Source organism: Coregonus clupeaformis, chromosome 29 (assembly GCF_020615455.1).
Source record: "Coregonus clupeaformis isolate EN_2021a chromosome 29, ASM2061545v1, whole genome shotgun sequence".
In the NCBI taxonomy this organism is placed as follows: Eukaryota; Metazoa; Chordata; class Actinopteri; order Salmoniformes; family Salmonidae; genus Coregonus; species Coregonus clupeaformis.
In genome coordinates, this window is record NC_059220.1 from 60,487,114 (window position 1) to 60,509,592 (window position 22,479).

Consider the following 22,479-nt stretch of genomic DNA (forward strand, 5'->3'; position numbering starts at 1 on the left):
TATTGACATAAGCTCAGAACCACTTGTTTTGCAAACATGTTCCTGTTTTATCATTTGCTGTGCTGACCAATGGACAGTTCATTACCTCTGTCAAATGAATATGTACCTTGAAGTGATGTTTGTAATTGTATTTCTTTTTGCAGAGAAGATGATGACGCTACAATAATACCCATTTGCAATAGGCCTATATCTAAAAATACATACAGCCTAATGATATATACAGTGCCTTGCAAAAGTACTCATCCCCCTTTGCGTTTTTCCTATTTTGTTGCATTACAACCTGTAATTTAAATGGATTTTTATTTGGATTTCATGTAATGGACATACACAAAATAGTCCAAATTTGTGAAGTGAAATGAAAAAAAATAACTTGTTTCAAGATATTCTAAAAAATCAATAACAGAAAAGTGGTGCATGCATATGTATTCACCCCCTTAGCTATGAAGCCCCTAAATAAGATCTGGTGCAACCAATTACCTTCAGCAGTCACATAATTAGTTAAATAAAGTCCACCTGTGTGCAATCTAAGTGTCACATGATCTCAGTATATATACACCTGTTCTGAAAGGCCCCAGAGTCTGCAACACCACTAAGCAAGGGGCACCACCAAGCAAGCGGCACCATGAAGACCAAGGAGCTCTCCAAACAGGTCAGGGACAAAGTTGTGGAGAAGTACAGATCAGAGTTGGGTTATAAAAAAATATCAGAAACTTTGAACATCCCATGGAGCACCATTAAATCCATTATAAAAAATGTAAAGAATTTGGCACCACAACAAACCTGCCAAGAGAGGGCCACCCACCTAAACTCACGGACCAGGCAAGAAGGCATTAATCAGAGATGCAACAAAGAGACCAAAGATAACCCTGAAGGAGCTGCAATGCTCCACAGAGGAGATTGGAGTATCTGTCCATAGGACCACTTTAAGCCGTACACTCCACAGAGCTGGGCTTTACAGAAGAGTGGCCAGAAAAAAGTCATTGCTTATAGAAAAAAATAAGCGAAAACACGTTTGGTGTTCACCAAAAGGCATATGGGAGACTCCCCAAACATATGGAAGAAGGTACTCTGGTCAGATGAGACTAAAATTGAGCTTTTTGGCCATCAAGGAAAACGCTATGTCTAGCGCAAAACCAACACCTCTCATCACCCATCCCCAAGGAACATGGTGGTGGCAGATAGCTGTGGGGATGTGTTTCATCGGCAGGGACTGGGAAACTGGTCAGAATTGGTAGACTGTTTCAGTCTTTCAGAGATTTGAGACTGGGACGGAGGTTCACCTTCCAGCAGGACAATGACCCTAAGCATACTGCTAAAGCAATACTCAAGTGGTTTAAGGGGAAACAGGGCTTTGACTAGGAATGGCCTAGTCAAAGCCCAGACCTCAATCCAATTGAGAATCTGTGGTATGACTTAAAGATTGCTGTACACCAGCGGAACCCATCCAACTTGAAGGAGCTGGAGCAGTTTTGCCTTGAAGAATGGGCAAAAATCCCAGTGGCTAGACGTGCCAAGCTTATAGAGACATACCCAAAGAGGTGGCTCTACAAAGTATTGACTTTTGGGGGGGTGAATAGTTATGCACACTCAGGTTTTCTGTTTTTTTTTGCCTTATTTCTTGTTTGTTTAAGTGGTAGGCATGTTGTGTAAATCAAATGATACAAACCCCCCAAAAATCAATTTAAGTCCAGGTTGTAAGGCAACAAAATAGGAAAAATGCCAAGGGGGGTGAATACTTTCGCAAGCCACTGTACATACACTGATGTCCCATGTTTCATGAGCTGAAATAAAAGATCCCAGAAATGTTTCATCCTCACAAAAAGCTTATTTCTATCTAATTTTGTGCACAATTTTGTTTACATCCCTGTCAGTGAGTATTTCTTCTTTGCCAAGATAATCCATCCACCTGACAGGTGTGGCATATCAAGAAGCTGATTAAACAGCATGAGAATAACTCAGGTGCACGTTGTGCTGGGGACAATAAAAGGCCACTTTAAAATGTGCAATTTTGTCACACAACACAGTTCCACAGATGTCTCAAGTTTTGAGGGAGCGTGCAATTGGCATGCTGACTGCAGGAATGCCCACCAGAGCTGTTGCCAGAGAATTGAATGTTCATTTCTCTACCATAAGCCACCTCCAACGTCATTTTAGAGAATTTGGCAGTACGTCCAACCGGCCTCACAACCACAGACGACATGTATGGCACTGTGTGGGCGAGCTGTTTGCTGATGTCAACGTTGTGAACAGAGTCCCCCATGGTGGCTGTGGGGTTATGGTATGGGCAGGCATAAGCTACGGACAACGAACAATTATTTATTTTTTACCCCCCTTTTCTCGATCTTGTCTCATCGCTGCAACTCCCCAACTGGCTCAGGAGAAGCGAAGGTGGAGTCATGCGTCCTCCAAAACATGACCCGCCTAACCGCGCTCCTTAACACCCACCAGCTTAACCGGGAAGCCAGCCGCACCAATATGTCGAAGGAAACACTGTACAACTGGCGACCAGTGTCAGCCCGCAGGTACCTGGCCTGCCACAAGGAGTCGCTAGAGCGCGATGAGCCAAGTAAAGCCCCACCGGACAAACCCTCCCTTAACCCGGACAACGCTGGGCCAATTGTGCGCCGTCCTATGGGACTCCTGGCCACGGCGGGTTGTGGCACAGCCCGGGAATTAACCCGGGTCTGTAGTTACGCCTCTAGCACTGAAATGTAGTGCCTTAGACCGCTGCGCCACTCGGTAGGCCCCTTTTGATGGTAATTTGAATGCACAAAAATACCGTGACGAGATCCTGAGGAGCATTGTGAGGCCCATTTTGTTAAGGTATCTGTGACCAACAGATGCATATCTGTATTCCCAGTCATGTGAAATCCGTAGATTAGGGCCTAATGAATTTATTTCAATTGACTGATTTCCTCATATGAACTGTAACTCAGTAAAATCAATGAAATTGTTGCATGTTGCGTTTATATTTTTGTTTGGTATATATATATAATATATATTGGCCTATACAGTGCATTCAGAAAGAATTCAGAGCCCTTGACTTTTGCCACATTTTGTTACGTTACAGCCTTATTCTAAAATGGATTAAATTGTTATTTTTCCTCATCGATCTACACACAATACCCCATAATGACAAAGCAAAAACTGGTTTTTTAGAAATGTTTGCTAATTTATAAAAATAAAAAAACTGAAATATACATTTACATAAGTATTCAGACCCTTTACTCAGTACTTTGTTGAAGCACCTTTGGCAGCGATTACAGCCTCGAGTCTTCTTGGGTATGACGCTACAAGCTACAAGTTTCTCCCATTCTTCTCTGCAGATCCTCTCAAGCTCTGTGAGGTTGGATGGGGCGCGCCACTGCACAGCTATTTTCAGGTCTCTCCAGAGATGTTCGATCGGGTTCTGGCTGGGCCACTCAAGGACATTCAGAGACTTGTCCCGAAGCCACTCCTGCGTTGTCTTGGCTGTGTGCTTAGGGCCGTGAAACTTCGCCTCAGTCTGAGGTCCTGGTGCTCTGGTGCAGGTTTTCATTAAGGATCTCTCTGTACTTTGCTCCGTTCATCTTTCCCTCAGTCCTGACTAGTCTCCCAGTCTCTGCCGTTGAAAAACATCCCCACAGCATGATGCTGCCACCACCAAATCAAATCAAATCAAATATTATTGGTCACATACACGTGTTTAGCAGATGTTATTGCGGATGTAGCGAAATGCTTGTGTTTCTAGCTCCGACAGTGCAGTAATATCTAACAAGTAATATCTAACAATTTCACAACATATACCCAATACACACAAATCTAAGTAAAGCAATGGAATTAAGAATATATAAATAAATATATGGACAAGCAACATCAGAGCGGCATAGACTAAGATACAGTAGAATAGTATAGAATATAGTATACACATATGAGATGAGTAATGCAAGATATGTAAACATTATTAAAGTGACTAGTGTTCAATTTATTAAAGTGGCCAGTGATTTCTATTCTATGTATATAGGCAGCAGCCTCTAATGTGCTAGTGGAGACTATTTAACAGTCTGATGGCCTTGCGATAGTCTCTCGGTCCCAGCTTTGATGCACCTGTACTGACATCGCCTTCTGGATGATAGCGGGGTGAACAGGCAGTGGCACGGGTGGTTGTGTTCCTTGATTATCTTTTTGGCCTTCCTGTGACATCGGGTGCTGTAGGTGTCCTGGAGGGCTGGTAGTTTGCCCCCGGTGATGCATTGGGCAGACCGCACCACCCTCTGGAGAGCCATGCGGTTGCTGGCGGTGCAGTTGCCGTACCAGGTGGTGATACAGCCCGACAGGATGCTCTCAATTGTAAATCTGTAAAAGTTTGTGAGGGTTTTCGGTGCCAAGCCAAATTTCTTCAGCCTCCTTAGCTTGAAGAGGCGCTGTTGCCTCTTCACCTGGCACCATGCTTCACCGTAGGGATGGTGCCAGGTTTTCTCCAGACGTTACGCTTGGCAACTTGGTTTCATCAGACTAGAGAATCTTGTTTCTCATGGTCTGAGAGTCCTTTAGGTGCCTTTTGGCAAAGCCCAAGTGGGCTGTCATGTGCCTTTTACTGAGGAGTGGCTTCTGTCTGGCCACTACCATAAAGGCCTGATTGGTGGAGTGCTGCAGAGATGGTTGTCTTTCTGGAAGGTTCTGGCACCTCCACAGAGGAACTCTGGAGCTCTGTCAGAGTGACCATCGGGTTCTTGGTCACCTCCCTGACCAAGGCCCTTCTCCCCCGATTGCTCAGTTTGGCCTGGGCAGCCAGCTCTAGGAAGAGTCTTGGTGGTTCCAAACTTCTTCCATTTAAGAATGATGGAGGCCACTGTGTTCTTGGGGACCTTCAATGCTGTAGAAATGTTTTGCTAACCTTCCCCGTATCTCTGCCTCGGCACAATCCTGTCTAGGAGCTCTATGGACAATTCCTTCGACCTCATGGCTTGATTTTTGCTCTGACATGCGCTGTCAACTGTGGTACCTTATATAGACAGGTGTGTGCCTTTCCAAATCATGTCCAATCAATTGAATTTACCACAGGTGTACTCCAATCAAGTTGTAGAAACATCTGAAGGATGATCAATGGAAACAGGATGCATCTGAGCTCAATTTTGAGTCTCATAGCAAAGGGTCTGAATACTTATGTAAATAAGGTATTTCTGTTTTTTGTTTTTAATGCATTTGCAAAAAATTCTAAAAACGTGTTCTCGCTTTGTCATTATGGGGTATGGTGTGTAGATTGATGGGGATATACATTACTTTAATCCATTTTAGAATAAGGCTGTAACGTAACTAAATATGTAAAAAGTCAAGGGGTCTGAATACTTTCTGAATGCGCTGTATACATTATTTTAATAGCAGGACACTGTAAAGTTCATTATCCCTCTGAAGAAGGTTTGAATCCTAAGCAACCTGCCTACACATTGTTTGAAGTACAATAGACCAACATAGCCACTGTAGTAGTTCCAAGCTTTGTGCTTGTAAACCTTGGTAGAGCTTGGCTGGAGTACGCATTGTGGTGCTCATGTCAATTTCCTTTCTTTTTCGGCTTCAGACCAATGCCTACTTTTTTTTATTTCCATGGTTTTTACACCAGAAGGTGATTATGCAACATTATTATACAACATTATAATACAGCATAACACAGCAATACAAATAAAGTAAAATACATAATAATGACAAATGGCAACATAAATAATGTAGTTATTAGTATTCATTTAATAGTAACAAATGATTTTCCATCGGGTATGATGTCTTTGTATATACTATCATCTACTGGCCATATACGAGATTGCGTAACATTCGTTTTGAACATGCGTGTGAGCCATGGGGCGCTAGGACCCGGTTCAGGCAGTAGTGTTTTGTAAGAAAGTGTCGATTGCCGAGTCATGGATTACTTTGTTCCATTTATGCCGCAAGAAGAATAATGACAATTTACAAGTTAATACAACAACGTTACCATTATTGTTATTTTTGACTTTTAATAACTCTTCGCGTAAAACTGGTTATTTGTTGGGAGTTTCAATTCACTAAATCGCTTTCCAGCGCCAGCTTGTCTTGAGAAGGTGAGTGTTGTAATAACAGCAACAGATCTAATCTAGCTAATTTAGCTAGCTAGCTATCTTGACAGGTCAGACAGAAACGCCACAAATGGTAGCTTCTGTCTGTCAAAGAGCGGCAACCAAGAAACACATAGGCTAAACAATTCCACTGGGGCAAATGCATCTTGATTTCTATGATAATATCTGTAGTGCTCAAGAAATGATTCCATGAGAGCAACAACTTTTTTGTAAAACATCTTCTGAAACATTTGTTTACAAAGTTCCATATCATATGACAACGAAAACATAAACAATGGAGTAGTAGGGGTTAATCGTTTTGTGGGGGTTATGATAATAAGGTACAGTTGTTCTTTCATTAAGATAAGTCATATACATCCAAATGAATAATTGTATTAGTTGAAATTACAATGTGCATTCTGACCTCTCTCTGAACTGGAGCTTGTGAGGGCTTCGTTCCAACATGCCAAGCTACTCCATGGTACATTAGCCATGTGTCGGCATACCACTGTAACCTAATTCTAGTGTGATATTTTGAATGAATATCAGTTGATGAAATATTATGTGTCATAACTTCCTTGACTGAATCAGAATTGGTCCTTCGCCCACTCCAGATGACACTATGGGGTGTGGATTCGCCTGACTGGCTGGGGTGCTGTTAGGAGCCATGACTGAAGCACTAACCATATTGTAAAGTTCACAGCCTGGTATAGCAGGGCTGGCCTGGATCTCTTAGGCCTATTCAAGTCTGTTGAATCATTATAGACTAGGAAGAGATGCTTGCTGTGTTTTGCTTCATAGTACAACACGCACACTGAGATTCAATCTGCTCTTGACCCTGATACGTTAAGTAGGGTAGCATATAGCATGTTTGTCCTGCAAAATAATGAACAAGTGTTCATTGTGTTGACTAATTTCACTTTTGATCGCTGCTGGGGGAGTTATGAATGAGAAGTTAGACTAGTTAAACGTCATCATGAATAGCAGTTTAGAATAGGATACAAATAAGGTCCGGTGCAAATCCGAAAATACTGTAGAGAATGTATTTTTGAAAACTAAATTCATGCAGTCTACTGTATGATTTCCTTCGCCAGTCCTGCCTTTTTAAAATCTCTTAACATCCATGTGGACCAGGATGATGATCTTGAGCCCTATGTGTAGGCCTAATGTTGTAGTAATATGTCTGTAATAGTGAGTACTCTCTTTCCCCCTCCCTGTCTCCCCAGCTCCCAGCCACCATGGTGGCAGTGCAAAGCTACTGTGAGGCCAGCGCTTCCATCTCCGAAGCCTGGCTGGAGGGCGGCATCTCACCCTGCTTCTACTTCACCCTGGTGCCCACCGTCCTGCTTACCCTCTCCTTCTTCTTCGGCACCTTCCACTGCGTCTGCTACCGCCGCTACGGCACCGAGATGGAGCCCAAGTTCATACCGCGCTCGCGCCTCTATGGCCTCCAACTGGCAGTCTCCCTGCTCCTCCTGCTGCAGTTTCTGGGGGGGCTGGTGTGGAGGGCGACTGGTGGAGGCGGGGTAGGGGAACTCCCTGGCTACGTGGTGCTGTACGGCTGCCTGTCCATGCTGGGCTGGGTCTGGGCCGTGGCCCTGCTAAGGCTGGAGAGGAGGAGGGTTCTGGTGAGGGACCGGACGCGGGGCCACAGCACGGTGCTGCTGCTCTTCTGGGCTGTGGCATTTTCGGCGGAGAACCTGGCCTTCGTCTCCTGGGCCAGCCCCTACTGGTGGTGGGGCCTGGAGAACACACAGAAGCAGGTGAGAGAGGAGGGGTATGTTCAGGAAGGTGTAACATTTTAGAATGTCCTCAGTCTACAAATTACTCAGAGAGGCACGTCTATTATACATTATTTATTTATATCTGAACGTTGCACAATGTTTGCCTACTGAACGTGGCACTGGAGTCATTTCAGGGGGGTGTAGCATTACAGGACCTTCAGATAGAAGTATATTGTTGTAGAACAAACGTTTAATTGTCAGGTTAAGTTGGAAATGGTGTTAGATCGTTTCATTGCCTTTCTATCTGCATCGTTACAAATGTTTCACCTCTTTGAATTAACCCCACAGCTCAACCCTCAGTGAGGATGAACTGCCATCCCACTCCATAGTTTCATTGAGGTTGTTCAAACGTTGACATATAATGTTGCTTGATATTAGTATTAAACTTAGTTTCAACACTCCATTACACAAGTGTAGTAGTGGGCTTTATAAAAAAGTAAGTTAGTCTGCTCATAGGGTGTGATATCCATGTAAATGGGACACATAGGCTAGATTTAATATGGTTCTGATCAAGTACCTACTTAATAACCTCTAAAGCCCTTATTCATCATGAGTGTTGTGATTATTTTTTTTTTAAACAATCTTTTACAAAGCAGTTTCTCACATTAAAACTGCTAAAATAGAAACTGGTTTTCCAACCATTAAACAGCAGTGGAAGGGGGGAGGAGCCATGATCATTAGTCAGCTATGAGTAACTCTTGAAGTGCTGAGTCACTGTCCCATCTTGCCCTTCCACATTCCTCTCCCTCTGGCCACTCCCCCAAATAAATAAATATATATATATATATATATATATATATATATAACACAACAATTTCAACGATTGTACTGAGTTACAGTTCATATAAGGAAATCGGTCAATTGAAATAAATTCATTAGGCCCTAATCTATGGATTTCACATGACTAGGCCACCCACTGGGGAGCCAGGCCCAGCTAATCAGAATGAGTTTTTCCCCACAAAAGGGATTTATTAAAGACAGAAATACTACTCAGTTTCATCAGCTGTCTGGGTGGCTGGTCTCAGATGATCCCGCAGGTAAAGAAGCCGGATGTGGAGGTCCTGGGCTGGCGTGGTTACACGTGGCTGCGGTTGTGAGGCCGGTTGGACGTAGTGCGAAATTCTCAAAAACAAAATTTTTGGTAGAGAAATAAACATTACATTCTCTGGCAACAGTTCTGGTGGACATTCCTGCAGTCAGCATGCCAATTGCACGCTCCTTCAAAATCTGTAGCATTGTGTTGTGTGACAACTACACGTTTTAGTGTGGCCTTTTATTGTACCCAGCACAACATGCACCTATGTAATGATCATGCTGTTTAATCAGCTTCTTGATATGCCACACCAGTCAGGTAGATGGATTGTCTTGCCAAAGGAGAAATACTCACTAACAGGGATGTAAACAAATTTGTGCACAACATTTTAGAGAAATAAGCTTTTTGTCCTGTGGAACATTTCTGGGATCTTTTTATTTCAGTTCATGAAACCAACACTTTATCAATCAATCAAATGTATTTATAAAGCCCTTTTTACTTCAGCAGATGTCACAAAGTGCTATACAGAAACCCAGCCTAAAACCCAAAACAGCAAGCAATGCAGATGTAGAAGCACAGTGGCTAGGAAAAACTCCCTAGAAAGGCAGAAACCTAGGAAGAAACCTAGAGAGGAACCAGGCTCTGGCTGTGTCGGGTGGAGATAATAGCAGTACATGACCATTAAGGCCAGATTTTTCTCCAAGATGTTCAAACGTTCATAGATCACAGTTTTTGTAGAGTTTGCAACAGGTCAGTACATCTGGAGTAAATGTCACTTGGCTTTTCATAGCCGGGCATTTAGAGGTTGAAATAGCAGGTGTGGTAGAGAGAGAGTTGAAAACAGCAGGTCTTGGACAAGGTAGCACGTCTGGTGAACAGGTCAGGGTTCCATAGCCGCAGGCAGAAGAGTTGAAACTGGAGCAGCAGCACAACCAGGTGTACTGGGGACAGCAAGGAGTCCTCAGGCCAGGTAGTCCTGAGGCATGGTCCTAGGTCTCAGGTCCTAGGTCTCAGGTCCTCCGGGAGGGGAGGGAGAGAGAATTAGAGGGAGCATACTTAAATTCACACAGGACACCGGATAAGACAGGAGAATAACACCAGATATAACAGACTGACCCTAGCCCATGGCACATTGACTATTGCAGCATAGATACTGGAGGCTGAGATGTATTCAGACCCCTTGACCTTTTCCACATTTTGTTAAGGTACAGCCTTATTGTAAAACGTATTAAATGGATTAAAAAGCAATCTACACACAATACCTGATAATGACAAAGCGAAAACAGGTTTTTCAAAATTTTTGCAAAAATTAAAAACAGAAATACCTTATTTACATAAGCATTCAGACACTTTGCTATGAGACTCAGGTGCATCCTGTTTCCAGTGATCATTACATTTACATTTACATTTTAGTCATTTAGCAGACGCTCTTATCCAGAGCGACTTACAGTTAGTGAGTGCATACATTTTCATACTGGCCCCCCGTGGGAAACAAACCCACAACCCTGGCGTTGCAAGCGCCATGCTCTACCAACTGAGCTACACGGGGCCTACATTGGCAGGATAGAATGGCTGACTCCGGTAAGACAAGGGGTGGCGGTCTGTGTATATTTGTAAACAACAGCTGGTGCATAAAATCTAATACTAAGGAAGTCTCTAGGTTTTGCTCACCTGAGGTAGAGTATCTCATGATAAGCTGTAGACCACACTATTTACCAAGAGAGGCAGCGCTCCTAGTGGCCGGGGACTTTAATGCAGGGAAACCTAAATACATGGAAACTAATTTCTACCAGCATGTTAAATGTGCAACCAGAGGAAAAAAATTACTTTAGACCACCTTTACTCCACACACAGAGACGCGTACAAAGCTCTCCCTCAGCCTCCATTTGGCAAATTTGGCCATAACTCTATCCACCTGATTCCTGCTTATAAGCAAAAACGAAAGCAGGAAGCACCAGTGACTCTGTTAATAATGAAGTGGTCAGATGACGCAGATACTAAGCTACAGGACTGTTTTGCTAGCACAGACTGGAATATGTTCCGGGATTCTTCCGATACCATTGAGGAGTACACCACATCAGTCACTGGCTTCATCAATAAGTGCATCGATGACGTCGCCCCCACAGTGACCGTACGTACATACCCCAACCAGAAGCCATGGATTACAGGAAACATCCGCACTGAGCTAAAAGGTGGAGCTGCCGCTTTCAAGGTGCAGGACTCTAACATGGACGCTTATAAGAAATAACGCTATGCCCTCCATCAAACTGGCAAAGAGTCAATACAGGACTAAGATTGAATCGTACTACACCGGCTCTGACGCTCGTTGGATTTGGCAGGGCTTGAAAACTATTACAGATTACAAAGGGAAGCACAGCCGTGAGCTGCCCAGTGACACAAGCCTACCAGACGAGCTAAATCACTTCCATGCTCGCTTCGAGGCAAGCAACACTGAAGCATGCACAAGAGCATCAGCTGTTCCGAGTGACTATGTGATCACGCTCTCCGTAGCCGATGTGAGTATGACTTTTAAGCAGGTCAACATTCACAAGGCCGCAGGGCCAGACGGATTACCAGGACGTGTACTCCGAGCAGGTGCTGACCAACTGGCAAGTGTCTTCACTGACATTTTCAACATGTCCCTGACTGAGTCTGTAATACCAACATGTTTCAAGCAGACCACCATAGTCTCTGTTCCCAAGAACACTAAGATAACCTGCCAAACTGACTACCGACCCGTAGCACTCACTTCTGTAGCCATGAAGTCCTTAGAAAGGCTGGTCATTGCTCACATCAACACCATTATCCCAGAAACCCTAGACCCACTCCAATTTGCATACCGCCCCAACAGATCCACAGATGATGCAATCTCTATTGCACTCCACACTGCCCTTTGCCACCTGGACAAATCAAATCACATTTTATTGGCCACATGCGCCGAATACAACAGGTGCAGACATCACAGTGAAATGCTTACTTACAGCCCTTAACCAACAGTGCATTTATTTTAAATAAAAAAGTTAAATAAAACAACAACAAAAAAGTGTTGAGAAAAAAAGAGCAGAAGTAAAATAAAACAACAGTAGGGAGGCTACTGAGATGTTTCTACAACTAGATTGGAGAAAATTAAATTGATTGGACATGATTTGGAAAGGCACACACCTGTCTATATAAGGTCCCACAGTTGACAGTGCATATCAGAGCAAAAACCAAGCCATGAGGTCGAAGGAATTGTCCGTAGAGTTCCGAGACAGGATTGTGTCGAGGCAGAGATCTGGGGAAGGGGACAAAAAATGTCTGCAGCATTGAAGGTCCCCAAGAACACAGTGGCCTCCATCATTCTTAAATGGAAGACGTTTGGAACCACCAAGACCCTTCCTAGAGCTGGCTGCCCGGCCAAACTGAGCAATCGGGGGAGAAGGGCCTTGGTCAGGGAGGTGACCAAGAACACAATGGTCACTCTGACAGAGCTCTAACAGTTCCTCTGTGGAGATGGGAGAACCTTCCAGAAGGACAACCATCTCTGCAGCACTCCACCAATCAGGCCTTTATGGTAGAGTGGCCAGACGGAAGCCATTCCTCAGTAAAAGGCACATGACAGCCCACTTGGAGTTTGCCAAAAGGCACCTAAAGACTCTTAGACCATGAGAAACAAGATTCTCTGGTCTGATGAAACCAAGATTGAACTCTTTAGCGTGAATGCCAAGCGTCACGTCTGGAGGAAACGTGGCACCAAACCCTTACGGTGAAGCATGGTGGTGCAGCATCATGCTGTGGGGATGTTTTCAGCGGCAGGGACTGGGAGACTAGTCAGGATCGAGGCAAAGCTAAACAGAGCAAAGTACAGAGAGATCCTTGATGAAAACCTGCTCCAGAGTGCTCAGGACCTCAGACTGGGGCGAAGGTTCACCTTCCAACAGGACAACGACCCTAAGCACACAGCCAAGACAACGCAGGAGTGGCTTCGGGACAAATCTCTGAATGTCCTTGAGTGGCCCAGCCAGAGCCTGGACTTGAACCCGATCAAACATCTCTGGAGAGACCTGAAAATAGCTGTGCAGCAACGCTCCCCATCCAACCTGACAGAGCTTGAGAGGATCTGCAGAGAAGAATGGGAGAACCTCCCCAAATACAGGTGTGCCAAGCTTGTAGCGTCATACCCAAGAAGACTCGAGGCTGTAATCGCTGCCAAAGGTGCTTCCACAAAGTACTGAGTAAAGGGTCTGAATACTTATGTAAATGTGATATTTCTGTTTTTTATATTTAATAAATTAGCAACAATTTCTAAAAACATGTTTTAGCTTTGTCATTATGGGGTATTGTGTGTAGATTGATGAGGGAAAAAAACAATTTAATCAATTTTAGAATAAGGCTGTAACCTAACAAAATGTGGAAAGAGTCAAGGGGTCTGAATTCTTTCCGAAAGCACTGTGTATATATATATATATATATATATATATATATATATATATATATATATATATATATATATATATATGTATATGTATGTGTAAACTGTATATAGATATCCTAGCCTACCTCTTTCAGGTAATACATTCAATGCAGTATTAGCCTTATATTTAGCGAATTAATGATGGGTTATGCATATAAGCATCTAACTTATAGCCTATGTCTCTTGCGTAATACGCACGCACCTGTGCACCGCTGGCCTCTACTTAAAAAACTCTCCTTAGCTTTTGGAGTCCCATGCAGGAAAAGCTAGACTAGAATAGCTTGATGGACATTATAGAACTCACGGGTAGTTTGAAAGAAGAGCGAACATGCGATGGCAGTAGGCTATATCAGTTATTTATTCAGACCCATAACCATTCAATCTTCGTGAAGAGAAGTGAAAGCCTTCTGCATCTAATTCTAGTCCTATATTATTTAAGGATGTCATTAGAATGATGAAGATAAGGACAACTGTTGAAAGCGAGGAAGGAATGAAGCAACAAGAGGAGATGAGGTAGGCTAATAACATTAGGGGAAATATTATGAAAGGTATATATGCGTCTGCCTACTAACTTTACAAATAGGCCTTATTATATTTCAAAGTTAAAATCATATTCACTAGCCTATAGGCTACTTGTAACTTTGTAGGCCGCATGTGCTGCACCAGAATTGCATGTTCTCTTCTGCTTTATCATGGCTTGAACGATGTGCATAATTTCAGTCCATATAATACAGTATAATACATTACAGTAATACATTTCACACTCAAAATGATTAGCATGCTGGAGCAAGTTTCATTTATTTACTGAAGAGAGCATATGGCTAGCTACAACTATGGGCTTTTATGTTTTTCTGTCTTGCGTAATGTGCAGTAGCCTATATCATATACTGTATGTATTGGATAACGGCACAATCATTTGGGCTTTTTTGGGCTTGGGCTCATTAAATGTATTTTTAATGTAGGGCTCATAAAATGTATTTAATGTATGGCTCATCAGGCTCAGGTAGCTTCAGGCTTGAATTTTAGATCAAAGCTCTAGTCAAATCCAGACATAGGCCTATTTATATGCTTTATACTGCTTTTGATTGGCACTTCCGGTTTTGGCGGGAAATACTATGTTACCCGGGAGAAAAGTGATTTATTCTCGGGATGGAACATTTGTAAAATACCAGGAAAATATTCAACCCTAGTCGTTATACCACAATGTATATTACACAGTCCACTGTTAACTTTGTGTTGTAATGTGTACAGTAGTTTACTCTATACAGTCACTGTCTGTGTCCCATTGGGATTGAATTAACAGTGCACTAATGGACAACATACTAAAATATAGTTTTTGAGTGTAGTATTCCTTTAAAGGATCAATCTTCAGTTGCTGCATCACATTTTTGGACTTATAAATCATTCACTGTATGTGACCTAGCTTTTTCAGTCTTATGTTCCGAAATTATTTATTTTTTCTACATTGGATAAAAGTACTGACTCAGAGCTTCAAAATTGTGTACAATGCCCTTGAATGCACATGAATGTTTTGGTACACCTACTAAAGAGCTCTTCTTTGTTTACACCTATTCAGCAGTGTTCACACCCTCTTAAGCCTTAGCCCCACCCATCTCTTTAAGGATTCACATGTAAGGCCATGTGCTAAACAGAGTGAGTAAGGTAGTGTAGTAAACAACCAAAGATTTCAAGACTAAAACTTTCTGATTGATTCTTGAAGAATATAACTTAAAATGCCTCATAAGCTTAGTTCAGCTTTCACACCCCATCAGAACCCAAAATATAAGCTTGTTTTACTCCAATGTTTGGAAACATTGTAAATGTTAACAAACACTGTATAGCCTCAAAGCATGATTAAAACTATAATTTTTATATTATGGATGGTCAGTCCTTGCATACATAGCTTGGTCTATGAATTTGAGTGGTTTCATTTCTCCAGGCACATCCCTCAACCTTTTACCAAAACAGGCGGGGTGCCACGTTGTTATTGTTTCAACTGCGGATTGCCCCTTTAAAGGTTCAGTTATGACTAAGCATTTTTCATTCATTACCTGAGGTGGAGTTTTCTCTGTGGTTGATGCGCTACCTCGGCACAGGAACACTCTTCTTCCTGGGCCTGAAGGCTCCGGGGTTGCCACAGAGACCATACATGCTCCTGATCAACGAGGACGAACATGATGTGGAGGGCGGCACTGGCCAGGTAACCTAGTAATCACATCCCTTATGTGTGTATAATATCCAATGACTGTATAAATAAGAATGTATCCTGATTCAGTTTGTGTGTGTAAGTTTGTAATGTGTGTCTGTCTGCATAGCATAGTAGGTGTGCTATGCCACCATGTCCCATAATAACCCCTATCTCTATCTCTACCTCAGCCCCTGTTGGGTGGTGCGGAGGAGTCCCAGTCTACCTGGCAGGGGTTTGGGCAGAAGGTGCGTCTGCTGGTGCCCTACATGTGGCCCCGGGGCAATGTTCTACTACAGGGCCTGGTCTTGCTCTGCCTGTGCCTGCTTGGCGTGGAGAGGGTCATCAACGTCTTTGTGCCCATCTACTACAAGAACATCGGTGAGAGATCCTCCCTCGTTTCTGAATGTCTGCCCTAGAACCAGCTTTTTTCTGAACGCCTTTAAATTTTTTAATTTTTTTGAAGGCTTTGTGATATCATTGAGGCTGACATCTGAATATCTACCCAGCACAACTGCAGAAAAGATGACCTGGAACTGTCATTCCTTTCTCTGTCACAGTGAATGAGCTGACTGATGGAAGCAGCTGGAAGACCTTGGTCACCACTGTGTGTCTCTACGTCCTGCTCAAGTTCCTGCAAGGTGGAGGGGCAGGTGAGTGGGACTTAAACCCCATATTTTCTTTCTCTACCACTTTACCCATTCCTTGGACTCCTTGAGTGCTGTTATTTTAATTATCTCTCTTGTTTCCTCGCTCTCTATCACTCCTCTCCCCTTTCGCCTTCCCTTTCTCTCTCCCCAACCACGCTCTCCCACTCCCCCTCCACTTTCTTTCTCCTTTCTTTCCTAGGTGCCTCCGGCTTCATCAGTAACATACGCTCCTTCCTGTGGATCCGCGTGCAGCAGTACACCAACCGGGTGGTGCAGGTGCGTCTGTTCGGCCACCTGCACTCGCTGTCGATGCGCTGGCACCTGGGCCGGCGCACCGGGGACGTCCTGCGCAGCATCGACCGCGGCACCGCCTCCATCAACAGCCTGCTCAGGTGAGTCTCCTAATAATAAATTGTGTGTGTGTCAATGAGTACGTTTACATGCACACTAATAATTCGATATTAAACTGATTATGGCAGTAGGCCGAGTATGACAATAGTCATGTAAACACCTTACTCTGCTTATCTTAAAAGGTCAAAATCGAAGTAAGCATACGCCGATTAAAACACCTGATTTTCTGAGCAGTCTTTTGAATTATTAGGACATATAAACCGCTTAATCGGCGTTCCAGCAGTGAATTTGATCTGCGCATGTGCCAGAATCAGTGGCGCAAGCCTCCCTCTTATTCGCGAGTGAAGTGAGTTCGGAAAACCTGAAAGTAGAAGAAATAGCTTTTACATATAGTTGAAGTCGGAAGTTTACATACACCTTAGCCAAATACATTTAAACTCAGTTTTTCACAATTCCTGACATTTAATCCTAGTAAGAATTCCCTGTCTTAGGTCAGTTAGGATCACCACTTTATTTTAAGAATGTGAAATGTCAGAATAATAGTACAGAGAATTATTTATTTAAGCTTTTATTTATTTCATCACATTCCCAGTGGGTCAGAAGTTTACATACACTCAATTAGTATTTCGTAGTGTTGCCTTTCAATTGTTTAACATGGGTCAAACGTTTCGGATAGCCTTCCACAAGCTTCCCACAATAAGTTGGGTGAATTTTAGCCCATTCCTCCTGATAGAGCTGGTGTAACTGAGTCAGGTTTGTAGGCCTCCTTGCTCACGCATGCTTTTTCAGCTCTGCCCACACATTTTCTATAGGATTGAGGTCAGGGCTTTGTGATGGCCATTCCAATACCTTGACATTGTTGTCCTTAAGCCATTTTGCCACAACTTTGGAAGTATGCTTGGGGTCATTGTCCATTTGGAAGACCCATTTGCAACCAAGCTTTAACTTTCTGACTGATGTCTTGAGATGTTGCTTCAATATATCACAGAATTTTCCTTCCCCTCATGATGCCATCTATTTTGTGAAGAGCACCAGTCCCTCCTGCAGCAAAGCACCCCCATAGCATGATTCTGCCACCCCGGTGCTTCACGGTTGGGATGGTGTTCTTCGGCTTGCAAGCATCCCCCTTTTTCTTCCAAACATAACGATGGTCATTATGGCCAAACAGTTCAATTTTTGTTTCATCAGACCAGAGGACATTTCTCCAAAAAGTACGATCTTTGTCCCCATGTGCAGTTGCAAACTGTAGTCTGGCTTTTTTATGGCGGTTTTGGATCAGTCGCTTCTTCCTTGCTGAGCAGCCTTTCAGCGTTTGGAATGAAGGATGAACCAGACTTGTGGAGGTCTAGAATTTGTTTTCTGAGGTCTTGGCTGATTTCTTTTGATTTTCCCATGATGTCAAGCAAAGAGGCACTGAGTTTGAAGGTAGGCCTTGAAATACATCCACAGGTACACCTCAAATTGACTCAAATTATGTCAATTAGCCTATCAGAAGCTTCTAAAGCCATGACATAATTTTCTGGAATTTTCCAAGCTGTTTAAAGGCACAGTCAACTTAGTGTATGTAAACTTCTGACCCACTGGAATTGTGATACAGTCTGTAAACAATTGTTGGAAAAATTACTTGTGTCATGCACAAAGTAGATGTCCTAACCGACTTGCCAAAACTATAGTTTGTTAAAAAGAAATTTGTGGAGTGGTTGAAAAAGGAGTTTTAATGACTCCAACCTAAGTGTATGTAAACTTACGATTTCAACTGTACAAACATTGGCTGTAGTTGAAGGCAGTTCTTGGATATTTAGTTTCGTGTCGACATTAAAAGCCTTATTTTGTAACTGTTATCATTCTCAGTAACACTTAACATTAAACTGTTCTTATGCCTGTGTAATAAAACAAATTTGATTTGCATGTTACATAATACTTTGGTAATATTGTATTTTAATTGCATAGCAATTAGCAGAGTTTTTGTAACTACTGTTACTATAAGAGGAATAGTGACTGTTCCTTATCCCACTTATGTAATAACTCCCCTATTATGCAATTATAAAGCAAAGTCCTAAATTGCAACAATGTTGCTATTGTAATAATCACAAGGTTACTACAGATGTATTACCTTATGCCGCACTCATTATGAAAATATATATGTTAGTCATTTTGAAGCTGCAAAAGTGGTCTACTCTAATGTTGAGATCATTCCATGTCCCTCACATATTTAATTCCAGGCTATATATTAAGATTCATATCTTAGAGTCCTCCAAACCACGTGCTAATATTATATATTTAGACTAATTAAATTAACTGTTATAGTTTTTGGTTCTTCATCAAATACTTGGCAGCAATCAAATAAATATTAGTTGGCTTTCAATTAACTTGCATATATTCAAATACCTTTAATATTCAAAATACTTTCAAATATTATTTGTTTTTTTTAGACCTGTATTTGAATATCAAAGAAAAGTATTGCCTTTGAAAACGCTATATTTTAAACTCTATATTCGACTACCTAGATAGAGTATTTGAAAAGTTTGTATTTTTAAATAAACAACTTTCTGCCCAGGTCTGGTGTGTGTTTGTGTGCGTGCGTGTGTTGGAGTTATATAGCATTTTTCTAAGCGTTTTATGTTGGGTGCATTCGTAAATTTACTCTGGCTATCTTCTCCGATTTCAGAGCACTCTCGTCTGAGTGTGCCAGAGCGCAGAATAACTGATGAATTTACGAACGCTCAACACCCGTTGAATATGGCCGGTGTCAGTAAACGTCGGCAAAAAAGCATAATTAAATTGTTGCCAGCAGCACAGTTACAGTCACCAATGCTCTGGATAACATGAAAACACCCTAACCAGCTCTGCTAGGGTGAGTAAAATGGTCAGTGAGATTCTCTCTCATTTGTGTCTGGAAGTAACTAGCAAGCTAGCCAATGTTAGCCAGTTAGCTTGGGTGCTTGACTGCCGTTGTGAGGTCAGAATGCTCGGATCAACCCTCGGCCAGAGCATCCAGTGTGCGCTCTGAACGCTCTAAGAGCGAAACGCTCTGAATTTACGAAGAGACAATCTGACAATGCATTCTGAGTGCACTCTGGCACTCCAGATTGAATTTACGAACACACCCATTATAAGAGGGAAACTCACCTGCCGTATATTACAAATGATTACTTTCAGACACTGGTCGGATATGTCAAACACTGTCTGAGGCAATGTTCCCTCTAAGATGGGCGCGCAGCTCCCCCGGGACTGCTGCGCAGAAGAAATATCATATCATATTGAACTTCACCCAACTTTCTAGAGTTTCCCCCGTAAGATAACACTACCAATGTTTTCCTTTTACTGTTGTAATTGCGATCGAATCAACGCAATATTAGCCACTTTAAATGCAACATACCGAAACAAAACAAACTATCCAAGAGATTTTGTTGTAGGGAGAACGCATCGGATTGACAGGCAAGACTCAGGCCCGTACTCTATACACAGACCGGTGCGCCATAACCAATCAGAGTTGCAGTAGGCCTATATGCAAATAGACCATTGCCATATATGGAAATATGGAACCTGTGCCATTCACTTTGAACTGGACTGTGTTTACAGCATGAGTGGTCGTTAGTAGATACGCTTGTTTTGAGATCAAAGCGAGAGCTACATGTAGCCACCTGTGCATATTTGTTCATATCCTTTGCTAGTGAGTGAGTTATTAGCCCAGTTATAAATCATTTGTAGTCCGCAATGGGGGAGTGATTGCTTGAAAAAGCTAAGTAGCCAATATGCAGAGGATAGCATAATTTGTCTGATTCTCTGTAATAATGGTATGGGAATAATGATTTTATTTTGTAAAGTGGTTTCTTGCATCAAACACCACAACAACATTTTCAGTCCCCTCCGTGTCTGAAGGACAAGTGGATAAACAGGTTAATGTCAAGCCATGCATGTTTTCTTTTTTTCAAAAGTGTTATGGAATGTAGGACTACATTGAACAACTCACATTGGCTGCTACTGTAGGCTGAATGATAGAACAGTTATTTCCATGTTAAAATGTTATGGGATACATTTTCTCCATTGTTTTTGACGATACGGCACTGGTAGGCCTACATTATGATCTAATAGCCACAGTAGCCTACTTGACCACTGTTAACTTTAACTTAAAGTATGTACAGCCTCAGTGTTCACAGTAAACCCCCGCCGGAAGTTGCACAGAATTTTCACAATGTTCAAGTTTACGCTTAGCAGACCTGAAATTTGCTCAGTGCCAAAACATATTTGAGGGAACAATGGTCTGAGGTATGCTTGATTTAGCTTGGCCTTAGCTTTGCCCTTGTGGGACTATTCCATTGGCTACATAGTACCAGACTAACTGTATCAATCACAGCTCAAGTGTTTGAAAGTATTTTACATACATATTTGATCTAGGTCTAATTTACTTTATCCTCAAAGCTTAGATACTGCTTCCTCTATCCTACAAAAGAGCAATTAAGCCTAAACTGTTCTCTTTTCCACCTTAAAATTGATTCCACCTTCCATTTCTACTTGCCAGACTGTGTAACTATGATCCATCCCCCTGTAGTATGTCTTAGTTTCTTGGTGTCGTCCTAACCTCTGGGCAGTCTGTAAATGTTCCTTTGTCTGAATGTCTGACTTTCTGTGTCGGTAAACCTGGCCTCCCTCTCTCTCTCTCTCCACAGCTACATTGTATTCAGCATCTTCCCCACCATCGCAGATATCGTCATCTCCATCATCTACTTCATCACCTACTTCAACGCCTGGTTCGGACTCATCGTATTCGTCTGCATGTTCCTCTACCTCAGTGAGTACAAGGCCTCCTTTCCAGAACTAATTCAGTTGTTTTTATAAGATAATAGTAATCTGATCTGAGTCAAATATGTGATGTAATTTTCAATTACTTGAGCTGCAACAATGGAGTAGTCCCAAAAGTGTAAGCTAAATCAACTCCAAACAAAATCAAGCCTACTTGAAAGTATGTGACGAACAGTATGACCGAGGTCTGGTAATAACCAGGGGTTGGAACTGAAAATATTTTTCATCAGTTTCGAACAGAACCCCTATTTCTTTTGTTCCAGTGTTCTGACCAGAAAATACATTTCTGAACCTGTTTGAACCCCAAAAAAGTAACTGTTCATATAGTTCCTTTTCGTTCTTTTTTTAACCTGTGAAATCAACGTCGTTTTTACAAAATAGCTCATTAATTTACTTGACTCATTAGCATGGATAGAGAGTTGATTCTCATGAAACCAGTTTTAAACATGTCTGTAGCAAATTGAGCTACAAAACCATGATGCTTCTGCAAAAATCAACTATCATTCTAAGGTCTAAGATGTCTTGTTTTTGGCAAAATGTCTTATTTTAAATACATTTTACATTTTCGCCAGAATTGTATAGATTTACACTCCAAATTAATTTAAATTCTTGGGTCATTTTATACAATTTTACTTTAGAAAAACCTATGGTATACTAGTTGAAGTTTACATTAAACTATAATATTTATAACGTACAAACAGTGTCTGTAGACATGTCTCATTGCCGAAACACTTTTTAAAGTTCCTGTAAAAACTCTGTTTTTAAATAAAGTTGTATTCACCCATGATGCATCATCTAGAGGAGTAGTTGAAGTTAAGTTAATTTATTCACTTATATACCTTCAGAATGAGGTTATTCTTCTCAAACACCCCCTTTACCCAACTTGGCCTTCTCATTACCGTAATGGCTAAAAAGCTCAAATTGGGAAAACGTCTTTTTCTTTTTTTCTCTATTTTATAATTTTATTTTAGTGTTCAGTATATTTTCAGTGTTATGTTTAACTCCGACCTTTTCATTATGGGAGCAATGATAAATAATATTAGAAATGTATTTGTTTATTACTTTTTTGAACTGTTGTGGTAATGTGAATTTTGTAGAAATTGAGGTAGAATGCATAATATCTGATAAAAAAACATATGAATAATTATGAAATAGATA

At 41.9% G+C, this 22,479-nt stretch overlaps 1 protein-coding gene across 3 annotated transcripts in view; it reads left to right on the plus strand.

Moving 5' to 3' along the window:
- Positions 1-22,479, plus strand: part of LOC121545202 (ATP-binding cassette sub-family B member 6-like) — a 43,820-nt gene that overhangs the window by 2,495 nt on the left and 18,846 nt on the right. The window contains exons 1-7 of one of the 3 annotated variants that reach the window (XM_041855674.2): positions 5,900-6,068; positions 7,289-7,825; positions 15,389-15,532; positions 15,709-15,898; positions 16,078-16,170; positions 16,367-16,559; positions 21,189-21,310. In XM_041855674.2, coding sequence (XP_041711608.2) covers positions 7,301-7,825; positions 15,389-15,532; positions 15,709-15,898; positions 16,078-16,170; positions 16,367-16,559; positions 21,189-21,310 — 1,267 coding nt within the window. In that variant the 5' untranslated portion in view covers positions 5,900-6,068; positions 7,289-7,300. Of the gene's footprint in view, positions 1-5,899; positions 6,069-7,288; positions 7,826-13,811; positions 13,846-15,388; positions 15,533-15,708; positions 15,899-16,077; positions 16,171-16,366; positions 16,560-21,188; positions 21,311-22,479 lie in introns of those variants that run through there. The other 2 variants (XM_041855675.2, XM_041855676.2) reach the window with 2 other exon arrangements.